At 37.7% G+C, this 17,535-nt stretch overlaps 1 protein-coding gene across 2 annotated transcripts; it reads right to left on the bottom strand.

Annotated features, from left to right (window-relative positions):
* Positions 1-2,789: 2,789 nt before the first annotated feature.
* LOC311085325 (GTPase IMAP family member 8-like) lies at positions 2,790-16,370 on the bottom strand. 2 transcript variants are annotated; one of them, XM_084117801.1, is made up of 5 exons: positions 16,151-16,370; positions 12,708-12,746; positions 7,996-8,625; positions 6,312-7,785; positions 2,790-5,931 (listed from the first exon to the last, which is right to left on the bottom strand). In XM_084117801.1, exons 1-4 carry the CDS (start codon positions 16,164-16,166, stop codon positions 6,332-6,334), a joined length of 2,139 nt encoding a protein of 712 aa, XP_083973927.1. In that variant the 5' UTR covers positions 16,167-16,370; the 3' UTR covers positions 2,790-5,931; positions 6,312-6,331. The 2 variants fall into 2 exon arrangements, with proteins under 2 accessions (XP_083973927.1, XP_083973928.1); XM_084117802.1 differs by lacking the exon at positions 12,708-12,746 and having other exon boundaries at positions 16,151-16,369.
* Positions 16,371-17,535: the final 1,165 nt, after the last annotated feature.

Here is a 17,535-nt window from a genome sequence, read left to right as displayed (position 1 = left end):
GCACTGTGTTGTCATCGGGTCCAGGCGAAGGTCCTTCATCAGATCTGGATACGGCCTGGAGCCGGCAGGCTGCGGGAAAACCTCGGGATAAACACAGACACTAAAATTAGCGTAGATGCCATTCTTCTTATGATGTAACGAGTACATCAGGATTTATGGGAAGTGTTCCTGGTTCCAGCTGACCTAATCTATGCAGCCTAGCATTGAATTATAGAAGTCTATAATGTATTATGTGAATGCTAGGTCAAAGAGATGTGTCTTTAGTCTAGCTTTGAACTGACAGAGTGTGTCTGCTTCCCGGACAATGTTAGGAAGACTGTTCCAAAGTTTTGGTGCTAAATAGGAAAAGGATCTACCGCCAGCAGTCGATTTCTAGGTATTATCAACTGGCCGGAATTTTGAGATCGCAATAGACGTGAAGGACTATAATGCGTTAAGAGCTCGCTCAAGTACTGCGGAGCTAAACCATTTAGTGCTTTGTAAGTAATCAGCAATATTTTTAAATTTATACAATGTTTAATAGGCAGCCAATGCAGTTTTGACAGAACCGTTCTAATATGGCCATACTTCCTGGTTCTGGTAACAACTCGAGCTGCTGCATTTTGGACCAGCTGTAGTTTGTTTATTAAGCGTGCAGGGCAACCACCCAGTAGAGCATTACAATAATCTAGCCTTGAGGTCATGAACGCATGAACTAATTGTTCCCCATTTGTCAATGAGAGCATATGGCGTAATTTAGATATATTTTTAAAATGGAAAAATGCGGTTTTACAGATACTAGACACGTGACTTTCAAATGAAAGATTGGTATCAAAGAGCACACCCAGGTTCCTAACCGACGACGAAGACTTTACAGATCAGCCATCAAGTGTTAGACAGTATTCTGGGTTATTACGTGTGGAAGTTTTTTGTCCAATAATTAGAATCTCTGTTTTTTTCAGAATTTGGAAGTAGGAAATTACTAGTGTAAGAAAAAATGATGTGGACGTCGAAGATCTCAAAAATGAAGTTTATTACAGCATAGCAGTGGCAAGGTACACAAAGCACCTTGGGTTCACCGGCGTCAGAATGAACCCCGAACATACCCAATCCTAAACCTTTTATCCTGGTCTTAATGTAAATGAAGTTGCTCTTCTTGCAACAGCTGTGGTCTGTATGTTAATGAAATTGAGACACCCCATGGTCCCTAATGTCCCACAGAAGGTTCTCTGTTATTCTTTCAAATAAGAACAGTCAAAGGTTAAAGTGATAAGATTGTTTGAAGTCCCTTTAATCAAGATGGTTCTCGATTGCCCTCTGTCACTCCCAAACTATAGGTGACACCTGTGCCTCTGTGATACTATTTTCATATTACTGAGATTGGATATAATCGTCTCTATATGATAATTAAGCTCTTTTAAGTGAAGAAACATTTGATATATATATATATATATTGGAGTGGAAGTTGTTGGGAACAGAACATAATTTCTTATGCTAGTCATCCAATTTTTTATATCAGCTATGCATTCCGTTAATTTTGTGAATTGGTAAGTTTCGTCAGGGCGTGAAGAAATATAGAGCTGAGTATCGTCGGCATAACAGTGAAAGCTAATGCCATATTTCCTAATGATATCTCCTAATGGTAGCATGTGAACTCTCTAGTGAACAGCAGCGGTCCTAGTACTGAGCCTTGTGGTACGCCATACTGAACTTGTGATCGATGAGACATCTCTTCATTTACTGCTACAAACTGATAACGGTCAGATAAGTATGATTTAAACCATGCTAGTGCAATTCCACTAATGCCAACATCATTTTCGAGTCTATTTAAAAGAATGTTGTGGTCAATAGTGTCAAATGCAGCACTAAGATCGAGTAACACTAATAGAGAGACACAACCACGATCGGATGATAAGAGCAGATCATTTGTGACTCTAATGAGAGCTGTCTCAGTGCTATGGTACGGTCACACAGTATATGTCATTTCAGTTTCGTATGTGTTTAAAAAGTTCTCAGACATAAACACATTTGTTTTGCTTAACCTATATTTATGTACAATTTAATTCTAAATTAATTTTAAGGTCACACAAAAAAGTCACATTACACACAAACCATAGTTCAAAATAATAGCATTTATCTGAAATAGAAAGCTTTTGTAACATTATACACTACATTTTAAAGAAATTAAAGAAAGTAATAGCCTACTTTTATTCAGAAAGGACGCATTAAAGTAATCAAATGTGACAGTAAAGACATTTATAATGTTACAAAAGTTTTTTTATTTCGGATAAATCTACTTTGAACCTTCTATTCATCAAAGAATCCTGACTCTTTAAAAAAAAAAAAAAAACATTAATAATAATCAGAAATATTTCTTGGCCAGCAAATCACATCAGCATATTTTTCCTCAGGAAGATTTCATGTTTTCTTGCGTGGCTGGATGTTGGACTCATGAACAATAATCACGTTGTTTGAATTCGTTAAAACTGATTTGGCGAAACCAAAACCCGGTCGGACAGTGAAAGGGATTAGCCGTTAGCGCAAGTCCGGATCGAACCCTGGAGTGACCAGACAGCAGAGGATTCTGTTTGCAAATCAAACAATGATTTGTCCCAATATAATAAGTAATTCTCAATTTCGAGTTTGTTATTCGTATGATCTGATGCGCGTGAGTTTGGACTGTGATTGGATGATGACCGGTGTCGTGATCATTCTCAAGTGTCCTGTTGCTGTTGTATCAGTCAGTGGTTAGATCAGTGACTTATTTTAGGGAACAGCCCTCAGTTCAAAGGAAGAGACAAAAGCCTGAGGAAGCAAATATAAATGTTCTTTATTGTCGATCAGTAGAAAGAAAGAAGACAAGAAGAAGCAGAGAGAGTCTAAGTCTCTCAATCTCTATATAGTATATGGGTATTAGGCAAGCAGACAGTTCTTGTTTCCAGTTCTTCGCCTCTGACAGCAAAACAGGAAGAAGATCTTGCCACTTTCATTGTCTTAAAAGGGACTCTAGCCCTTTAGTAAGATACAGAAAAATAAAATAGAGAGATAGGAGAATAGTACATTAGTACATTTTGTGATACACATACATAAAGTGTTATTATACCAAAGCAAAAGCTACAGAAAATTACTGCTTCACAACATCGTCCTGTGACGGTAAAAACCTTGAAATGGAGACATTTCTTATCTCTTACTTATGAAGACCAACACCCATTAAAACCACACAATTATAAGATGAAATAACAAAAGCAAGCATTCCAATGGTGCGTTCACACCAAAAGTGAAGCGTATATTCGTATCGCGTTACTCGCTCTAGATTACTCGCGAGTATGTTTGTTTTCCATCACTCGCGCAAATAAAAACATGCGGTTAGGAGTGTCTTCACGCACATCATCATCATCAACAACAACAACAACAACATTTCTTTCTGCCATATTTTCCGTTATCAACCATGTTGGAGATAATTACTCTTGCTTCCCTGTACCTGTTGTGGAACTCCGAAATGCAGAGGTGTCTGGGTTCACAGCACCATCCACACACACAACCCACACAATTTAACAATTTCACTCCAGGAACTGCGCCTCAATGACAGCCGTTTCCAGCGCTACTTGAGGATGACTTGTCAATAAGCTGTTAACTGATTGGCTTGTGCGACAACGCGTGTGAATTTTACGCTCGAGTTGAAAATTTCCGCCCAAATCGCGTCTTTGCATTGACTTTGTATGTAATCTTGCGCAAATAATTAAATTCACATGAACACGCCATAAGAGCTAGAAAAATAGGTAATATGGTAAATGATCAAATGGTTAAAATGTATAATAAGTGATTATATGATTAAATTGAATAATGAGATGAAAAAAATGATTAAATGAATAACAAAAACTCCATTATACTCCACACCACACTACTCTATTACATTCCACACTACTCTACTCTACACTGGTAACCTCTCGAAAATGCAAACATAACAGAAACCTTTTTAAAACCAAAAATAACAGAACATGAATCACTAAAAAAATCTAACCCATGGTAATATAAACCCATAGTATTTCAACATTTACTCCTAGGGTCTGAAGTCTGGCGTAACTCATTTAAAGTTCTGGTTAATCCATTTATCTTAACTAGGGTTCCCTTTCAGTCGCTCACGTCGACGTTACGTCTCCCGTTCCCTCCTTCAGGGAACGAGGGTTACATAAGTAACCGAGACGTTTTCTGAGTAACAAAGGCATAGAACATAAATAGTACAGATTACAAATTCTTGTTTTCTGGCTTCATCTTGATGTTTCTTCTTCATCTTCTCTATTTCCTCTTCATGTTTCTGTTTCATTTCATCACACTCTTTTTCTTCTCTTTCTATTATTTTTCTCTCCTCTCTTTATCTTCTATTGATCTCTTCTTCTTGCTCTCGTTTCAGATCTTCCATCATTTTCTTCCATCTCTTTCTCTTCTCCCCTCGTCTATCTTCATCCTCTCGTTTTCTCCTCTTCCACTCCTCTTTTCTCTCTCTCGCTCCAGCTGCTCATAACATCTCTTCATTTCAGTTTTCCTGTCTTCATATTCTCTCTTTTTTTCTTCTCTCTCTCTTCTCTGTTTATCTCTCTCCTTCTCTATCATCTGTTTTTCTTCTTCTCTCTTGGCTTCAAATCTCATTCTCATTTTCTGCAGTTCTTCCTGTTTTTCTCTCAGTTGTTCCTCATGTCTCTTTTCTCCTCTTTTCCTCTTCCTCTCATTCTCTCTGCTGTCGTCTAATTTTCTCTTGAATCTCTTCATCATCTTCCGCCTCTTTTATTTTTCTCTTCCATTCTTCTCTCTCTTTCTCTTCTTGTTCCTTCTTCATTTGTTCCTCTAAATCTCTCTTTTTTATTTCCTCTTGCTGTTTTCTTCTTAACTCTGTCATGATGTGTTCCTGCTCAGGTTTCATCTTTTCTTGATCTTGTTTATTTTCTTCTTCTCTCTTTTTGTTTTCCTCTTCTCTTTCTCTTTCCTTTTGCTGTTTATCACACTGTAATCTCTGATTTTCAATCTCTCTCTTCATCTCTTCTATTCTTTGATCATATTCAGCTCTTCGCTGTTCTTCCTCTTCTGATCGTTTCTGATCCTCCTCCTCTTGTTTGTTCTGCTCTGATTTTTCTTTCTCCTCAAACTCTCTCCTCAGTGTTTCCTCTTGTCCTCTGAACTTGTTCTCCAGCCTCTCTCTCTCCTCATTTATCTTTAGTTTCTTCTCCTCCAGTCTCTTTCTCATGAGTTTGACTTCCATCTTATATCTGGCTTCTAATTCTTTAACTTGATCCTGATTTTTTCTTTTATTCTCTTTTAACATTTTCCTTCTCTTTTGAATGGAGATCGCTGCCTCCTCAAACATCTCATTAGTGAAGTATCGGCCCTCATTAGATTTCTTCACCTCTTCTATCATGTTTAACAGCTCAGTAACTTGTGTCCGGTCTTGTGTTTCTGTGTTGTTAAAAGCCAGGAATCTGTTTCCACAGTCACTGATCAGTTTCTTGAGTTCATCATTTTTCTCTACATATTCTTCTATTGTCTGTTCTTTCACATCATCTCCTTTAGTGAAGAGAACAATACTGAAATCTGCTGCTTTTGGGCCAAAGATCATCTTTATCACGTCTAAATTGTCTTTATCCTCTTCTGTGATTCTTCCCACACTCAACACAATGATGAACACATGAGGTCCAGGTGCGGACAGTGAAACACACTTCATCATTTCTGCCTCCACTTGTTCATATGTTTGTGAGGTGTCAAGGAGTCCTGGAGTATCAATAACAGCTACTGATTTACCATCAACTTCAACATCTCCCTTCTGACAAGTAGTGGTCACCAAACGTTTACTGGCTTCACTGTGAAATTCATTGTTTCCGAGGATAGTGTTTCCTGTGGTGCTCTTTCCATTTCCTCTCCTCCCAAACAGCAAGATTCTCAAACATCCTGAATCTTCATCATCTGAAAATGACAATAGAGTTTAGAAATTAATTATTATTATTAATTATTATTAGTATTATTATTAATATAATATTAATGTTAATATTAAGGCAGGATCATGGAGATGCAGTTGCTGATTTCTCTCTGGATTTCCTCATTAGTAAGTTCAGTATCAAACAGTCCTGGCGTGTCGATCACAGTAACGTGTCGGCCGCTGATTTCAGCTCTTTCTCTCTGACACTCTTTAGTAATAGACTTTTGACGTGTGTTAAACTATAATATTATTATTTATAAATAAATTAGATAGATTAGATAGTTTTTTGTGATTTATTTTTTTAAATAAAATATCAAAAGGATAAACAATGCAGATTTATTTTCACAGGCATATTTATAATTCTGACCTTGAGGGTGTGTGTCTGTATTATGTGTTTCCTCTCTTCTTTGTATTTCCTGTTGTTTCTGTCTCTCCCATTCCTCTCGTTCTCTCTTCATCTCCTCTTGAATCTTCCTCTCTTGATCCTCTGTCTTTAATATCTCTTCTATACTGTTCTTCTCTTTCTATATATTCCTCTTCTCTTCTCTTTCTCTCTTTATCGTGATTCTGTTTTTCTTTCTCCATCTTCATCTTCATTCTCTTCATCTCTTCTTCATATATGAACTGAAGATCTTCTCTCTCTCTCTCTCTTCTTTCTCTCTCTCTTTTAAGTTTCTCATAATAGTCATCCCATGTTTCCTTGTCTATTTTTCTCCTTCTCTCATCCTCCTCTTCTTCTCTTCTCTTTCTCCTTCTCTCATCCTCCTCTTCTCTTCTCTTTCTTTCTTTGTCTCGAGTCTGTCTTTCTTCCTCCATCATATTCAATCTCTCTTTCTCTTGATTATATTCATCCCTCATTGCCTTTTCTTTCTTTCTCCTTCTCTCATCCTCTTCATCTCTTCTTTGTCTTTCCTCTTGTTTCTGTTTCTCCCATTCCTCTCGTTCTCTCTTCATCTCCTCTCGCATCTTTCTCTCTTCATCCTCTCTTTCTTTAATGTCTCTTTTATACTGTTCTTCTCTCTTTCTAAACTCATCTTCTCGCTCTCTAAACTCCTCTTCTCTTGTCTTTCTCTCTTTGTAATGATTTTGTATTTCTTCCTCCATCATCATCTTCATCTTCTTTTTCTCTTCTTCATGTTTGTTCATCAGTTCTTCTTTCTCTCTGTTCAGTTGCTCCAATCTCTCCATCTGAATAATCTTTTGTTTTTCTTGTATTTCTCTTTCCATCTCTCTGAACATCTTACATGAGTAGTAACTGTCTCCGTTTTCTTTCACCATGTCGTCTATCTTCTGCAGTAGATCAGACACCTGTGTTGGGTCTCCAGTCTGATTATTATTGAACACATGGTATCTGTTTCCACACGCTTCAATGAGGTTTTTAAGTGCAGGTTCAGGATTTCCAAGCCACTGTTCAATGGTTTTGTTCTTCAGATCATCTCCTCTGGTGAAGAGCACAATAGTGAACATTAAAGATTTCTCACCAAACATCTCTTGGATGATCTTCACTGATTGTTCCTCCTCTTGAGTGAATCGTTGTGCTAGACTGAGCACAATGATGAACACATGTGGTCCAGGCAGGATCATGGAGATGCAGTTGGTGATTTCTCTCTGGATTTCTTCATTACTGGATTTAGTATCAAACAGTCCTGGAGTGTCGATCACAGTAACGTGTCTGTCATTGATTTCAGCTCTTTCTCTCTGACACACTTTAGTAATAGACTTTTGAGATGTGTCTGATATAAATGCTCCTCTTCCTAAGATGGTGTTTCCAGTTGAACTCTTCCCAACTCCAGTTTTTCCCAGCAACACAATCCTCAGATCATCCACACTCTCCCTTGAATCTAAAGATAGATCAAATAAAAATATATTGAATATAACAATATATTGCATTTCTAGAAGATTGCCAATCATCCACGTCATCAGAGAATATTGTGTATAATTTATACTGAAGCATCATGTGCTAATCATATTATTTCCTCTGAACTCAGCATGCAATGTTAATGTTTTATCTCACCAATCAAATTAATCCATGCAGATTTTCTGATCATTACCTTGTGACTGAAACCACGTCTCTAATGAATGGATTCTCTTCTTCATTTCTTCAAATGTCTGCAGTTTTTCCATCTGTACATCCAACAATGTCTCTGAGGAGAAACAAACACCACTATTTGCCTCCACCATCTGCTCTAGTTTCTCCATTAACATGGACACTTGTGTGTCGGGGCCAATGAAATGATGTTGTCCTCCAAAACTCTCAATGACAGACTGTGTTTCTTCATTCAGTTCTGCTGTCCTGTCTTCTGGATCCTGCATTATGAGGATCATGGTGTGTTTGTTGATTCTTGAGCTGATCTTCTGGATCTTCTCCATTTCTGCTCGGTCTTCATTATTAAGTGGAGCATCAGGAATAATGAGGATGAACACATGAACTCCAGGATCACAGAGAGACACACAGCGGAGCGTCTGACGCATCACTTCCTCCTCTGAGATCTGAGTGTTGAACAGAGCTGGAAGCTCCACCAGAGACACCAGACGTCCATGAAGCTCCACGTCTCTCCTCACACACCCTGAGCTGAGCTCTGATCTTCTGTCTCCCTGGTTCAGGATCAGGTTTGATATGAAGGATTTTAATCTTCTGTTACTCCCACACAGAACCAGATTCAGCTTCACACCCTCTGGATCTGTCAAAGGAATAAACTAGGTTAACATTTGTGTTTTTAACTTAAAAGTAATGCTGCTTCACGTCATGTCAGAATAACTGCAATCTGTCAACAAGAAGTGTTTCCAAGCTGTGACTCTTGCCATAAGGGCTGTTCCTAATAGGAACAGAAAAATATCAAACCGTACCGTTCTTCATCCACGGAATGGCGGAATAGCACTTGGGAGAATTTCGACTCGGCGCAGTAATATCATCACTCCTGAAAAATCCTCTCCCTCTCACTTCTGTCATTAGAACCAACGTGACTTATTACTGCGCCGAGTCGAAGTGCTCCCAAGTGCTATTCCGCCATACATTATAGTTATCCTTTTTACCCACTTAGAACTGCCTCATCATCATTTACCTTTTTCCGGCTACAACTGAGTTCACACGGGACTTCAGCACGAGACTACAGCTAGCTGTCTAAAACACTATTTAGGTGAATTTAAACAACGGCTAAGTTACTAAACGCATCTTGTTGTCATGTAAGGGCCCTGTTCATGTTGGACAGATATTTTAATTGCATTTTGTGTCTGTTAAGAGGCACAAAGACACTATTTATGTATATGCCCCCATAACTGCCGTTTTAGCTGAGTGGGAGCGCTGGGCATTAGCTGTAGCAGCTCCATGTTGCAAGCACCAATCCGTTTTTTTTCTTTTTTCTATAGACAGTACTCACAAAGGTATAACGATCAAGATTAACTTTAAAATTGCCCGGAGTTCTCCTTTAATTAACTTAAACAAGTGACATTAAATGAATGAATGAATAATTCAAGACAAGAAAATTCTATTTTCATGATCGATATTCCTGCCTACAACTGCTGCTGTGTCTGCCAGTGTTTGAGTCATGCGCATAACCTCGCGTGCATAGACAATTCATGCGCAGTCACGGTAATGTTAAGTCACAAAAATTTTATTTGATCAATGATTGATGATTGACATTTAAATAAATGATTTATCCTTTAAATTTAATGATATTCAGAACAGAACCATAATAATAATAAAAAAAAACTATAAACAAGCCAAAACAAAATAATTGAAAGCGAAAGTGAAAGTAAGCAGTGTTGGGCTCACGTATCTCTCTCATTATAATTAAAATGTTTCAACATTTGAAATGTATTTTGATGCTAAACTATTCTTTATTATAGGCTTTGTACTTCACTCACATTCCAATATCGACAGAAAAAATGATCCTCTTCACACGCGCAAAAATGTGCTTGGAAACATCGCAGTGGAGCTCTGCTTACTGTGAATGTACGAAGCTTACTACTGACTATTTAAACAGAGCAGTGTAATTTTTATATGTTAGGTTGACTATTTTATTATTATATTTTATTAAGGCTATAATGAACAGGCTGCGATGTCAATTCAGTCAGGACCACTTCGCCAAGTATGGATAAATAGATTTATTGCGATAATATAGCATACAGTTAGTGTTGGCGGTATGGTTCTATTCTGGGCAAAACTCCCACGCTCAAACCCCCCATGGGTTACAGAACAGAACCAGCATGATTACAATTCTCAATTACATGAGTTGGAATGAGCAATTACATGTGAAATACAATACATGATAAAATTTGCCATGATTATACTGTAAAGAAAACAAGTGATCAGAAAGATGAGGGAATTGCTGATGCAGTGTGAGATTTAAGTGTGCCGCTGAGATAGATGTCGACACCGGATTGGACCACGTCATGAACAGCTGGCTAACAGCTGATGCGGGCTTGGCTGACGTGGCCTGCCTGAACTAATGCGATGCTTGATGATTGCAATTCTGGAATGTTTGTGTGTGTGTGTGTGTGTGTGTGTGTGTGTGTGTGTGTGTGTGTGTGAGGCGCGGGCGCGATCGAACAGTGGAAACATAAAAACATACTTTTTGTCATTTTGTTCATACAAGACATCATTCAAACTGCAAAATGTTGCAAAACGTTGGAGGATATTTTGCAAATAATGTATTTAATATGTTTTGTGCTCTGCTTCGAGGGGAGGGTCTATCGGGCCGGGGAAAGTTCATTTTCATCTGTACTTCTGAACCAGCTGTTTTTTCAATGTATGTTCAATTTCTGCTGTCTTTACTCTCTTTTTTTAATCTCATCTTCTTTTTTGCACATACTAATAAGGTATTAATAAGGTGTGTACAGAGTTTGGTTTTTTAATACCACCGTCGTCTTACGTTAAAAGCTAAGCATTTTTTACGTTGAGTGTTTTAGAAGGTCCCATTATGATGCCATTGTCTGGTTTAGCAGCTACTGCCATCTAGTGGTTCTCAGACAGCCATGTGTGTGTGTTTGTGTGTGTGTGTGTGTGTGTGTGTGTGTAGATCATGGCTAAACTGGCAGAATGAGGCCCCGTTTACACGTACATGGTTATTTTGAAAAACTGAGACATTTCCCTTCGTTTGCGCCCTTCGTTTACATGCAAACGGAGGATTCGCCAATGAAACCGATTCTTTCTAAAAACTCCGGCCAGAGTGGAGATTTTGAAAATCTTCGTTTGCACGTTTGCATGTAAACTGAGAAAAACGGAGATTTAGGCAGCGACGTCACAGAATGTGACTATTTTCGGGATTCTGATTGGCTGAGGTGGGCTTGAGCTTCTCGTTACACTGCCACCTACAGGTTTGGCATGCTCTTGACAGCATATACACAGGTTTGTGTGTATGATGTTATTTTTGAAAACGAAGAGGGGTGAAATGTCCGTTTATGAAAATAGCCATCCACGTGTAAACGTAGCCTGAAAGTGTCAAAATCCAGATGAATCAAATAAGATCAACTCAGAAACCAGTCAATGAATGCATGCGTGTCACCTGATCCACAAATCTAAAGGCCAATTTATAGTTCTGCGTCAAGTGTATGCCGTAGAGTACGTCGTAGGCTACGCACGTAGGCGTCGCCGTCTTGAGCATTTATACTTCTGCGTTGTGTCTGTGTTGCTCTGCAGTTACACCGCCAAAACGCTAGTTGGTGGGGAGGGTTTTAATGTTCCACAGTGTTTAGATTCCTCGCGGCTGTTTTGAGTTTAGGCTACTAAGCAACTGAAAGAGAGCGGATCATGTTGGAGTTGAAGCTTATCGAGGTGGAAAAACAGTTCATTTTAGTTTAATTACTAAAACTAAAAGGCAGAAATGAGAGAAGGCGTCAGAGGAGATGGTACGTGCGACCCGTGAACCTGTTGACGGTTGAACCAATTTAAAAATGACGGGCAGTGCAGAAGAACACGTCGGAAATGCGTAGGAGGAAATGCGATGTTACCAAGCTGACCAATCACAGATCTTGCGGTCCGCGTCGTTGCGACGTGTAGTTACATTTTTGAGGAGGTGCGCGTTAGGGTACGGCGAAGGGTATGACGTATGATACACGTCTATGCGTATGCTACGCCGTACCTACTGCAAATAAATTGGCCTTAACTTGTTGCATACGCAAATTCTGACCTACATCAATACAAAATTGAGGTTTTGTATTTACAACTATGTCTCTATTTGTACAAAATGCTATTACTAAATGTAATTCTGGATTTTGCTCACACAACTTGTAAAGTATTAGTTTAAATGTAGTAATGAGCATTTGTGAATTTGTCAAATAGATGTGTAGTAATGTGCACACATTAATAATCAGCACCAGGCCTATTCATTTTAGTTGTTTGTGTGTGGGTTGTGAAATGCTTGAAAACTCAAAATCCAAATGAATCAAATTAGATCAACTCAGAAAAGGCATCAATGAATGCACGCGTGTCACCTGATCCACAAATGCACATCTTCTTTGTTGCATGCACAAATTATGATACGCTAATACAAAAGAAAACATTTGTATTCACAAATCAGTCTCTATTTGTACAAATTGCTGCACATTCATTTAATTATTGTTTCTCTCTCATTGTCGGTATAGTTGTGGTGTGATCTCTGCTATTCTTTAATATTGAGAACAATTTTTAGAACTATATCTTTATCGTTATCTTTATATCGTCCTTAGTGTGAACAGGCCTTTATCCATAATGTTTTATTAAAGGAACACATAAATGTTTTAATGTTTTTACATCTTAACACTGCCAGTGATTTAATTCACTTACTGTCAGGACGTTTAAAGGTTGGACTTATTCTACCTGCTGCTGAAAGAAAAATCACACACACACACACACAGAGAGAGAGAGAGAGAGAGAGAAAGAGAGAGAGAGGGGTCTTTAATCAATGAACAATTACACACTTAACACAATCATACAAAAATATATTATTTTATCACCAATTAAATTATATATATATATATATATATATATATATATATATATATATATATATATTCTACCCTTATTCTTTATTCAATGAATACTGTAAACAGACTATAACATTATACATAATAACCAGAGTCAATTTTCAAAAAGATCAGGGGCTTTTAACAATAATCAGGGGCTTAAAGGGTTAGTTCACCCAAAAATGAGAATAATGTCATTAATGACTCACCCTCATGTCGTTCCAAGCCCGTAAGACCTCCGTTCATCTTCGGAACACAGTTTAAGATATTTTAGATTTATTCCGAGAGCTTTCTGTCCCTCCATTAAAGTCAATGGACGGCATACTGTCCATGTCCAGAAAGGCAATAAAGACATCATCAAAGTAGTCCATGTGACATCAGTGGCTCAATCTTAAGTTTATGAAGCGACGAGAATACTTTTTGTGCGCAAAAAGTAAACAAAAATACGACTTTATTCCACTATTCATTTCCTTCTCTCTGGGCCTCGAGCGAGTTCACGTAGTGTTTTTGCGCAGCGCGTCTGTGTTGTACGTCACATGTAGGCTCACTATTGGCCGACGCTGGTCATGTGTGATGCGTGTGACGTACAACACAGACGCGCTACGCAAAAACACTACGTGAACTCGCTCGAGGCCCAGAGAGAAGGAAATGAATAGTGGAATAAAGTCGTTATTTTTGTTTACTTTTTGCGCACAAAAAGTATTCTTGTCGCTTGATAAACTTAAGATTGAGCCACTGATGTCACATGGACTACTTTGATGATGTCTGTATTGCCTTTCTGGACATGGACAGTATGCCGTCCATTGACTTTAATGGAGGGACAGAAAGCTCTCGGACTAAATCTAAAATATCTTAAACTGTGTTCCGAAGATGAACGGAGGTCTTACGGGCTTGGAACGACATGAGGGTGAGTCATTAATGACATAATTTTCATTTTTGGGTGAACTAACCCTTTAAGCCACCAATAGCTAGGAGAGAACAATATGTCTGTTTTAATCTTCTGAATCTGAACTATTCTGAGAAGTGTCTAAAGTCCGGTCTTTTGCTTCACATTTAATAGCGCTCATTATAATCGATCTTGACGAGGAGTTAATGCTAATTTGCTAATGCGCACAGTACCTGGGCGTGGCCTAATTGACTCCTCCCCCATCAAGACCGTTATTTTTAAAGGAGCTGTATGTAAGAAATCTATTTCAATTAATCATAAAATGGCCCTGATGTGTCACTAGACATTAAGAAATCATGTTAATTTCAAATACTTATATCACTGACAACAGTAGTATGGCTAGGATATTGTCATTTAAAAAGTGGACTTGCAGCCCTCAACTGATGTTGATGTTGTCATTTTGTGTTTTGGCCTGAAGCGCCTCCCTCCACCTATCTACCAATCACGAAGTCAGTAGTGTTTCGGGATCCGGGTTGCCAGCTTTGCTCTAACCTACCCTAGCTCTAGTCGGATAAAAATGTCTAACGTTACTAAATCAAAAAGACCTCGTTATAATTCAGAAATTCGTCGTGACAAAGTCCGAAATAAAACCAGAATTTGTATAGGAGATGCTTTTGAAAGATGGAGACAGCTGAAAACGGAGAAGAATTTGAACACAGATGCCAACGTAGCTAATTTTCTCCTGGACATGTAAGTTAAGATTCATCTAACTTGTGCTTGGCTAACTTGTACTTGATGTCAATGCACATATCATATATTCATGACAGTCGAACAAAGTTATGCATGTTCGTGCAAAGTAACGTAACGTTAGCTCAGATGGACGTATGCTAACATTAGCAATGCATTATAGGAGCCCGTTTCTCTGTCATTATGCTGAGACGCTGAGGAAAACAACATTAGCACGCCTATTATGGCAATTTGAAACGTAATTGAGACAGAAGCCTAACTTTACCTCAGAAAAAATTATTCGACATTCGTTCTTCACGTATATTGTGGACTAAGTTACACATGCTGCAAGTTGACCTGTATTTCACATCACATATTTTAGCGTGTTATGGACGCGTGCTGCAGGGTAAGTAAAAAAATACAGCTGGTCACTTTCACTTATAGCATCAGCTAAATGAATAGCTGTATTACACATAGTGAGGCTTGTGCTTGTACTTACATTAATGACAGATACATAACGTTACAAGTTAGACTTACAGCTACCGTTCTGTCTGTCACATACGAGCATAACGTTACATCTTTACGATACTGTCACATACGAGCATAAATCTTTACGATTATATTTATAACTAATGACAATTAGTACATTTTTTAAATACATAATTACTTATCAAAATATCTCTCATGATGCATAAACATAATTAACAGAAAAAAACTTACTGTGTACGTCTCTTCGGAAGCTCATTGAAGCAGCCTACGTTTCTGCTGAATTCAGCTTATCTGGCAACCTCGAGTCAGGGGGGAGGGGGAGGGGATACACCGCTCTATAGTATTTTTAAAGTGATTGCAGTACCAGTTTTGGCCACAATCCTACATACAGTTCCTTTAAATTTATTTTTATTTTAACAGCATTTAATTTTCTTTCTTTTTTTTTAATGACTTTTTATTTTCATGAAAGTGACACTAAGAGTATAAATATTAAATATAATAGAGATAATAAAGTACTGCAGTCGCATTGCACAATGTTCTCATTGGTCTTTATATCGAGCCTCCGAAATGTAATGTATCTGTAGGCTATGTATATTTACGAATCTGAACGCATTTTGTCCAGTAGTGAACTTCAATAATCACGTGCTCATGGAGAAGTGAACACTGCATAGGCTCCCTCAATCAGCGCTTGTGTAGGTTTATGGAGTAAAAAGTCTTGACTGCTTCATTTTTCGTATATTTGCATCATTTTACTATTACACATCTGATCAATCTCAACATGCTTTAAGATTGTGTCGCTACGTTTGCGTCACTAGGCTATATGCTTAAATGTAAATGTCTAGCTTTGGTTGTTAATTCGAATTAAAAATGCAAAACTATACATAGTATAGTTTAGTATAATAGTATACATAGTATAGTAGGCTACGCCTACATAACACAACTGATGGGTAAAAATGTATGTGAGATGTAGCCTTTTATATAGCCTACGTCGGTTATTCTTCTTCCTGGTGTTCACTGCCACATATAAACATAAATATAAGAGCGTGAAATAACTAAACGAAGTAAACCATTGTCTATTGTTGGCTAATATTTCATAATCACTGCACAAATCATTGAGGAAACATCCTTCATAGGCTATGTTTGTGCTTTAATTTGATTCTTACCTGAACTCGACGCCATTTCAACACCAACACTGAAATCAAAACCGAAAGAAAACACTTTTGTAAGAGGTTTATTGTCCTTGCGTTATTCAGCCACAGGGTGGCGCTCTAACAGTGAGTAATCCGATCCTGGAGGGTCACAGTCCCAGAGTTCAGCTCCAGCCTCCTCCAACATTATTACACGAGTTATCCTGAAGATCTTGAGTGTTAATGCTTCCTCGTTTCTCCCTCGGCATGTTTGTCTTCTTAATAATGATTATAGGATATTAGCCTGTGCTTTGGTCAAAAGACTCAAGTGTGTTCAGAGTTCGGTTATTGATGAGACTCAATCAGGATTAATGCCAAAAAGACAATACCCGACTTGTTTTAGATTTATTAGACTATAGCGAGTTGGTTAATGATGACAGTTTTATTCTCTTTTTATTCTAGTTTATTTTTCTATCTCTCAAAAATCTTGGGTTTGATAAGAATATATTTATAAGAACTCTTTACAATAATACCTCTTCCTTAAATCAAGTATTTCAGTTTTTCTTTTTCAAGAGGAGTTGGTCAGGTTTATCCCCTTATTTATTTACTTGTAGTCAAGAATCTGACGACACGACCCTGTTTTAAAAGATGAATCACAGAGACCGATTACTGTCCAACACATTCAATCTGAATCTGAATCTAAATCTAAATCTTCTGTTTTAAATGTAAATCTTGATAAATGTGAGCTGTTAAAACCTGTTCTTCTCTCTTTAGGATATCCAGTTCAGTCACAGCTGAACTATCCTGGTGTAAAGATGATAAAGTCAGATGCAGACTGAACTTTGACAAAGTTGTTGAAAAAGCTAGAAGGAAATTCAGGAGATTTCTCTCCGAGAGGACGAACTGAAGAATGACGGACCCGCTCTCACTCTAATATCCTGGATTATGTGCAGAAGCATAAGAGGCATTACGTCAAAAACACTGGTTATTGATAAATATGAACGTGCTGGTCTAAACCTTTTAGATTTTCCTTCCCTAAATAATACAGTCAGGATAAATTATCCTATTCTTCCTAATCTTGTTCTCTAGTTCTCTCTTTCTTATTGTTATGTAACTAACATCACTAAATTGCCCCTTAAATTATCAAATTTTCATGAACTAGTGTTTTTGGCTTGGCTTTTTTTTGGGGGGAATAATTGTGATATTCTTTGTACAAATAAGTCTTGCTCCTCTACTGTTTCCCAGATTGGGTCAATAATAACATTATTTTGGTCAATTAATCAATGGTGATGGACACTTATATTCCTGTCCAGAGTTTTTGAGCAGGTATAATATAATATAATATAATATAATATAATATAATATAATATAATATAATAATACAGACCTGTCACTCCACCAGAGTTTGCTGTTGTAGTGCT

Source organism: Abramis brama (genome assembly GCF_963993115.1).
Source record: "Abramis brama genome assembly, chromosome: 6".
Lineage (NCBI taxonomy): Eukaryota > Metazoa > Chordata > Actinopteri > Cypriniformes > Leuciscidae > Abramis > Abramis brama.
Note: the sequence above shows the minus strand (reverse complement) of the source record. Positions and strands in the feature narration are given on the sequence as shown.

What these genes read in the sequence shown, in the direction of transcription:
- LOC311085325 (XM_084117801.1), bottom strand. An exon ending in AACCTTTAAACGTCCTGACA is followed by an intron (nt 8,626 to 12,707) that starts GTAAGTGAATTA and finishes TTCCTTTGACAG; the next exon opens with ATCCAGAGGGTGTGAAGCTG. An exon ending in GACGTGGTTTCAGTCACAAG is followed by an intron (nt 7,786 to 7,995) that starts GTAATGATCAGA and finishes ATCTATCTTTAG; the next exon opens with ATTCAAGGGAGAGTGTGGAT.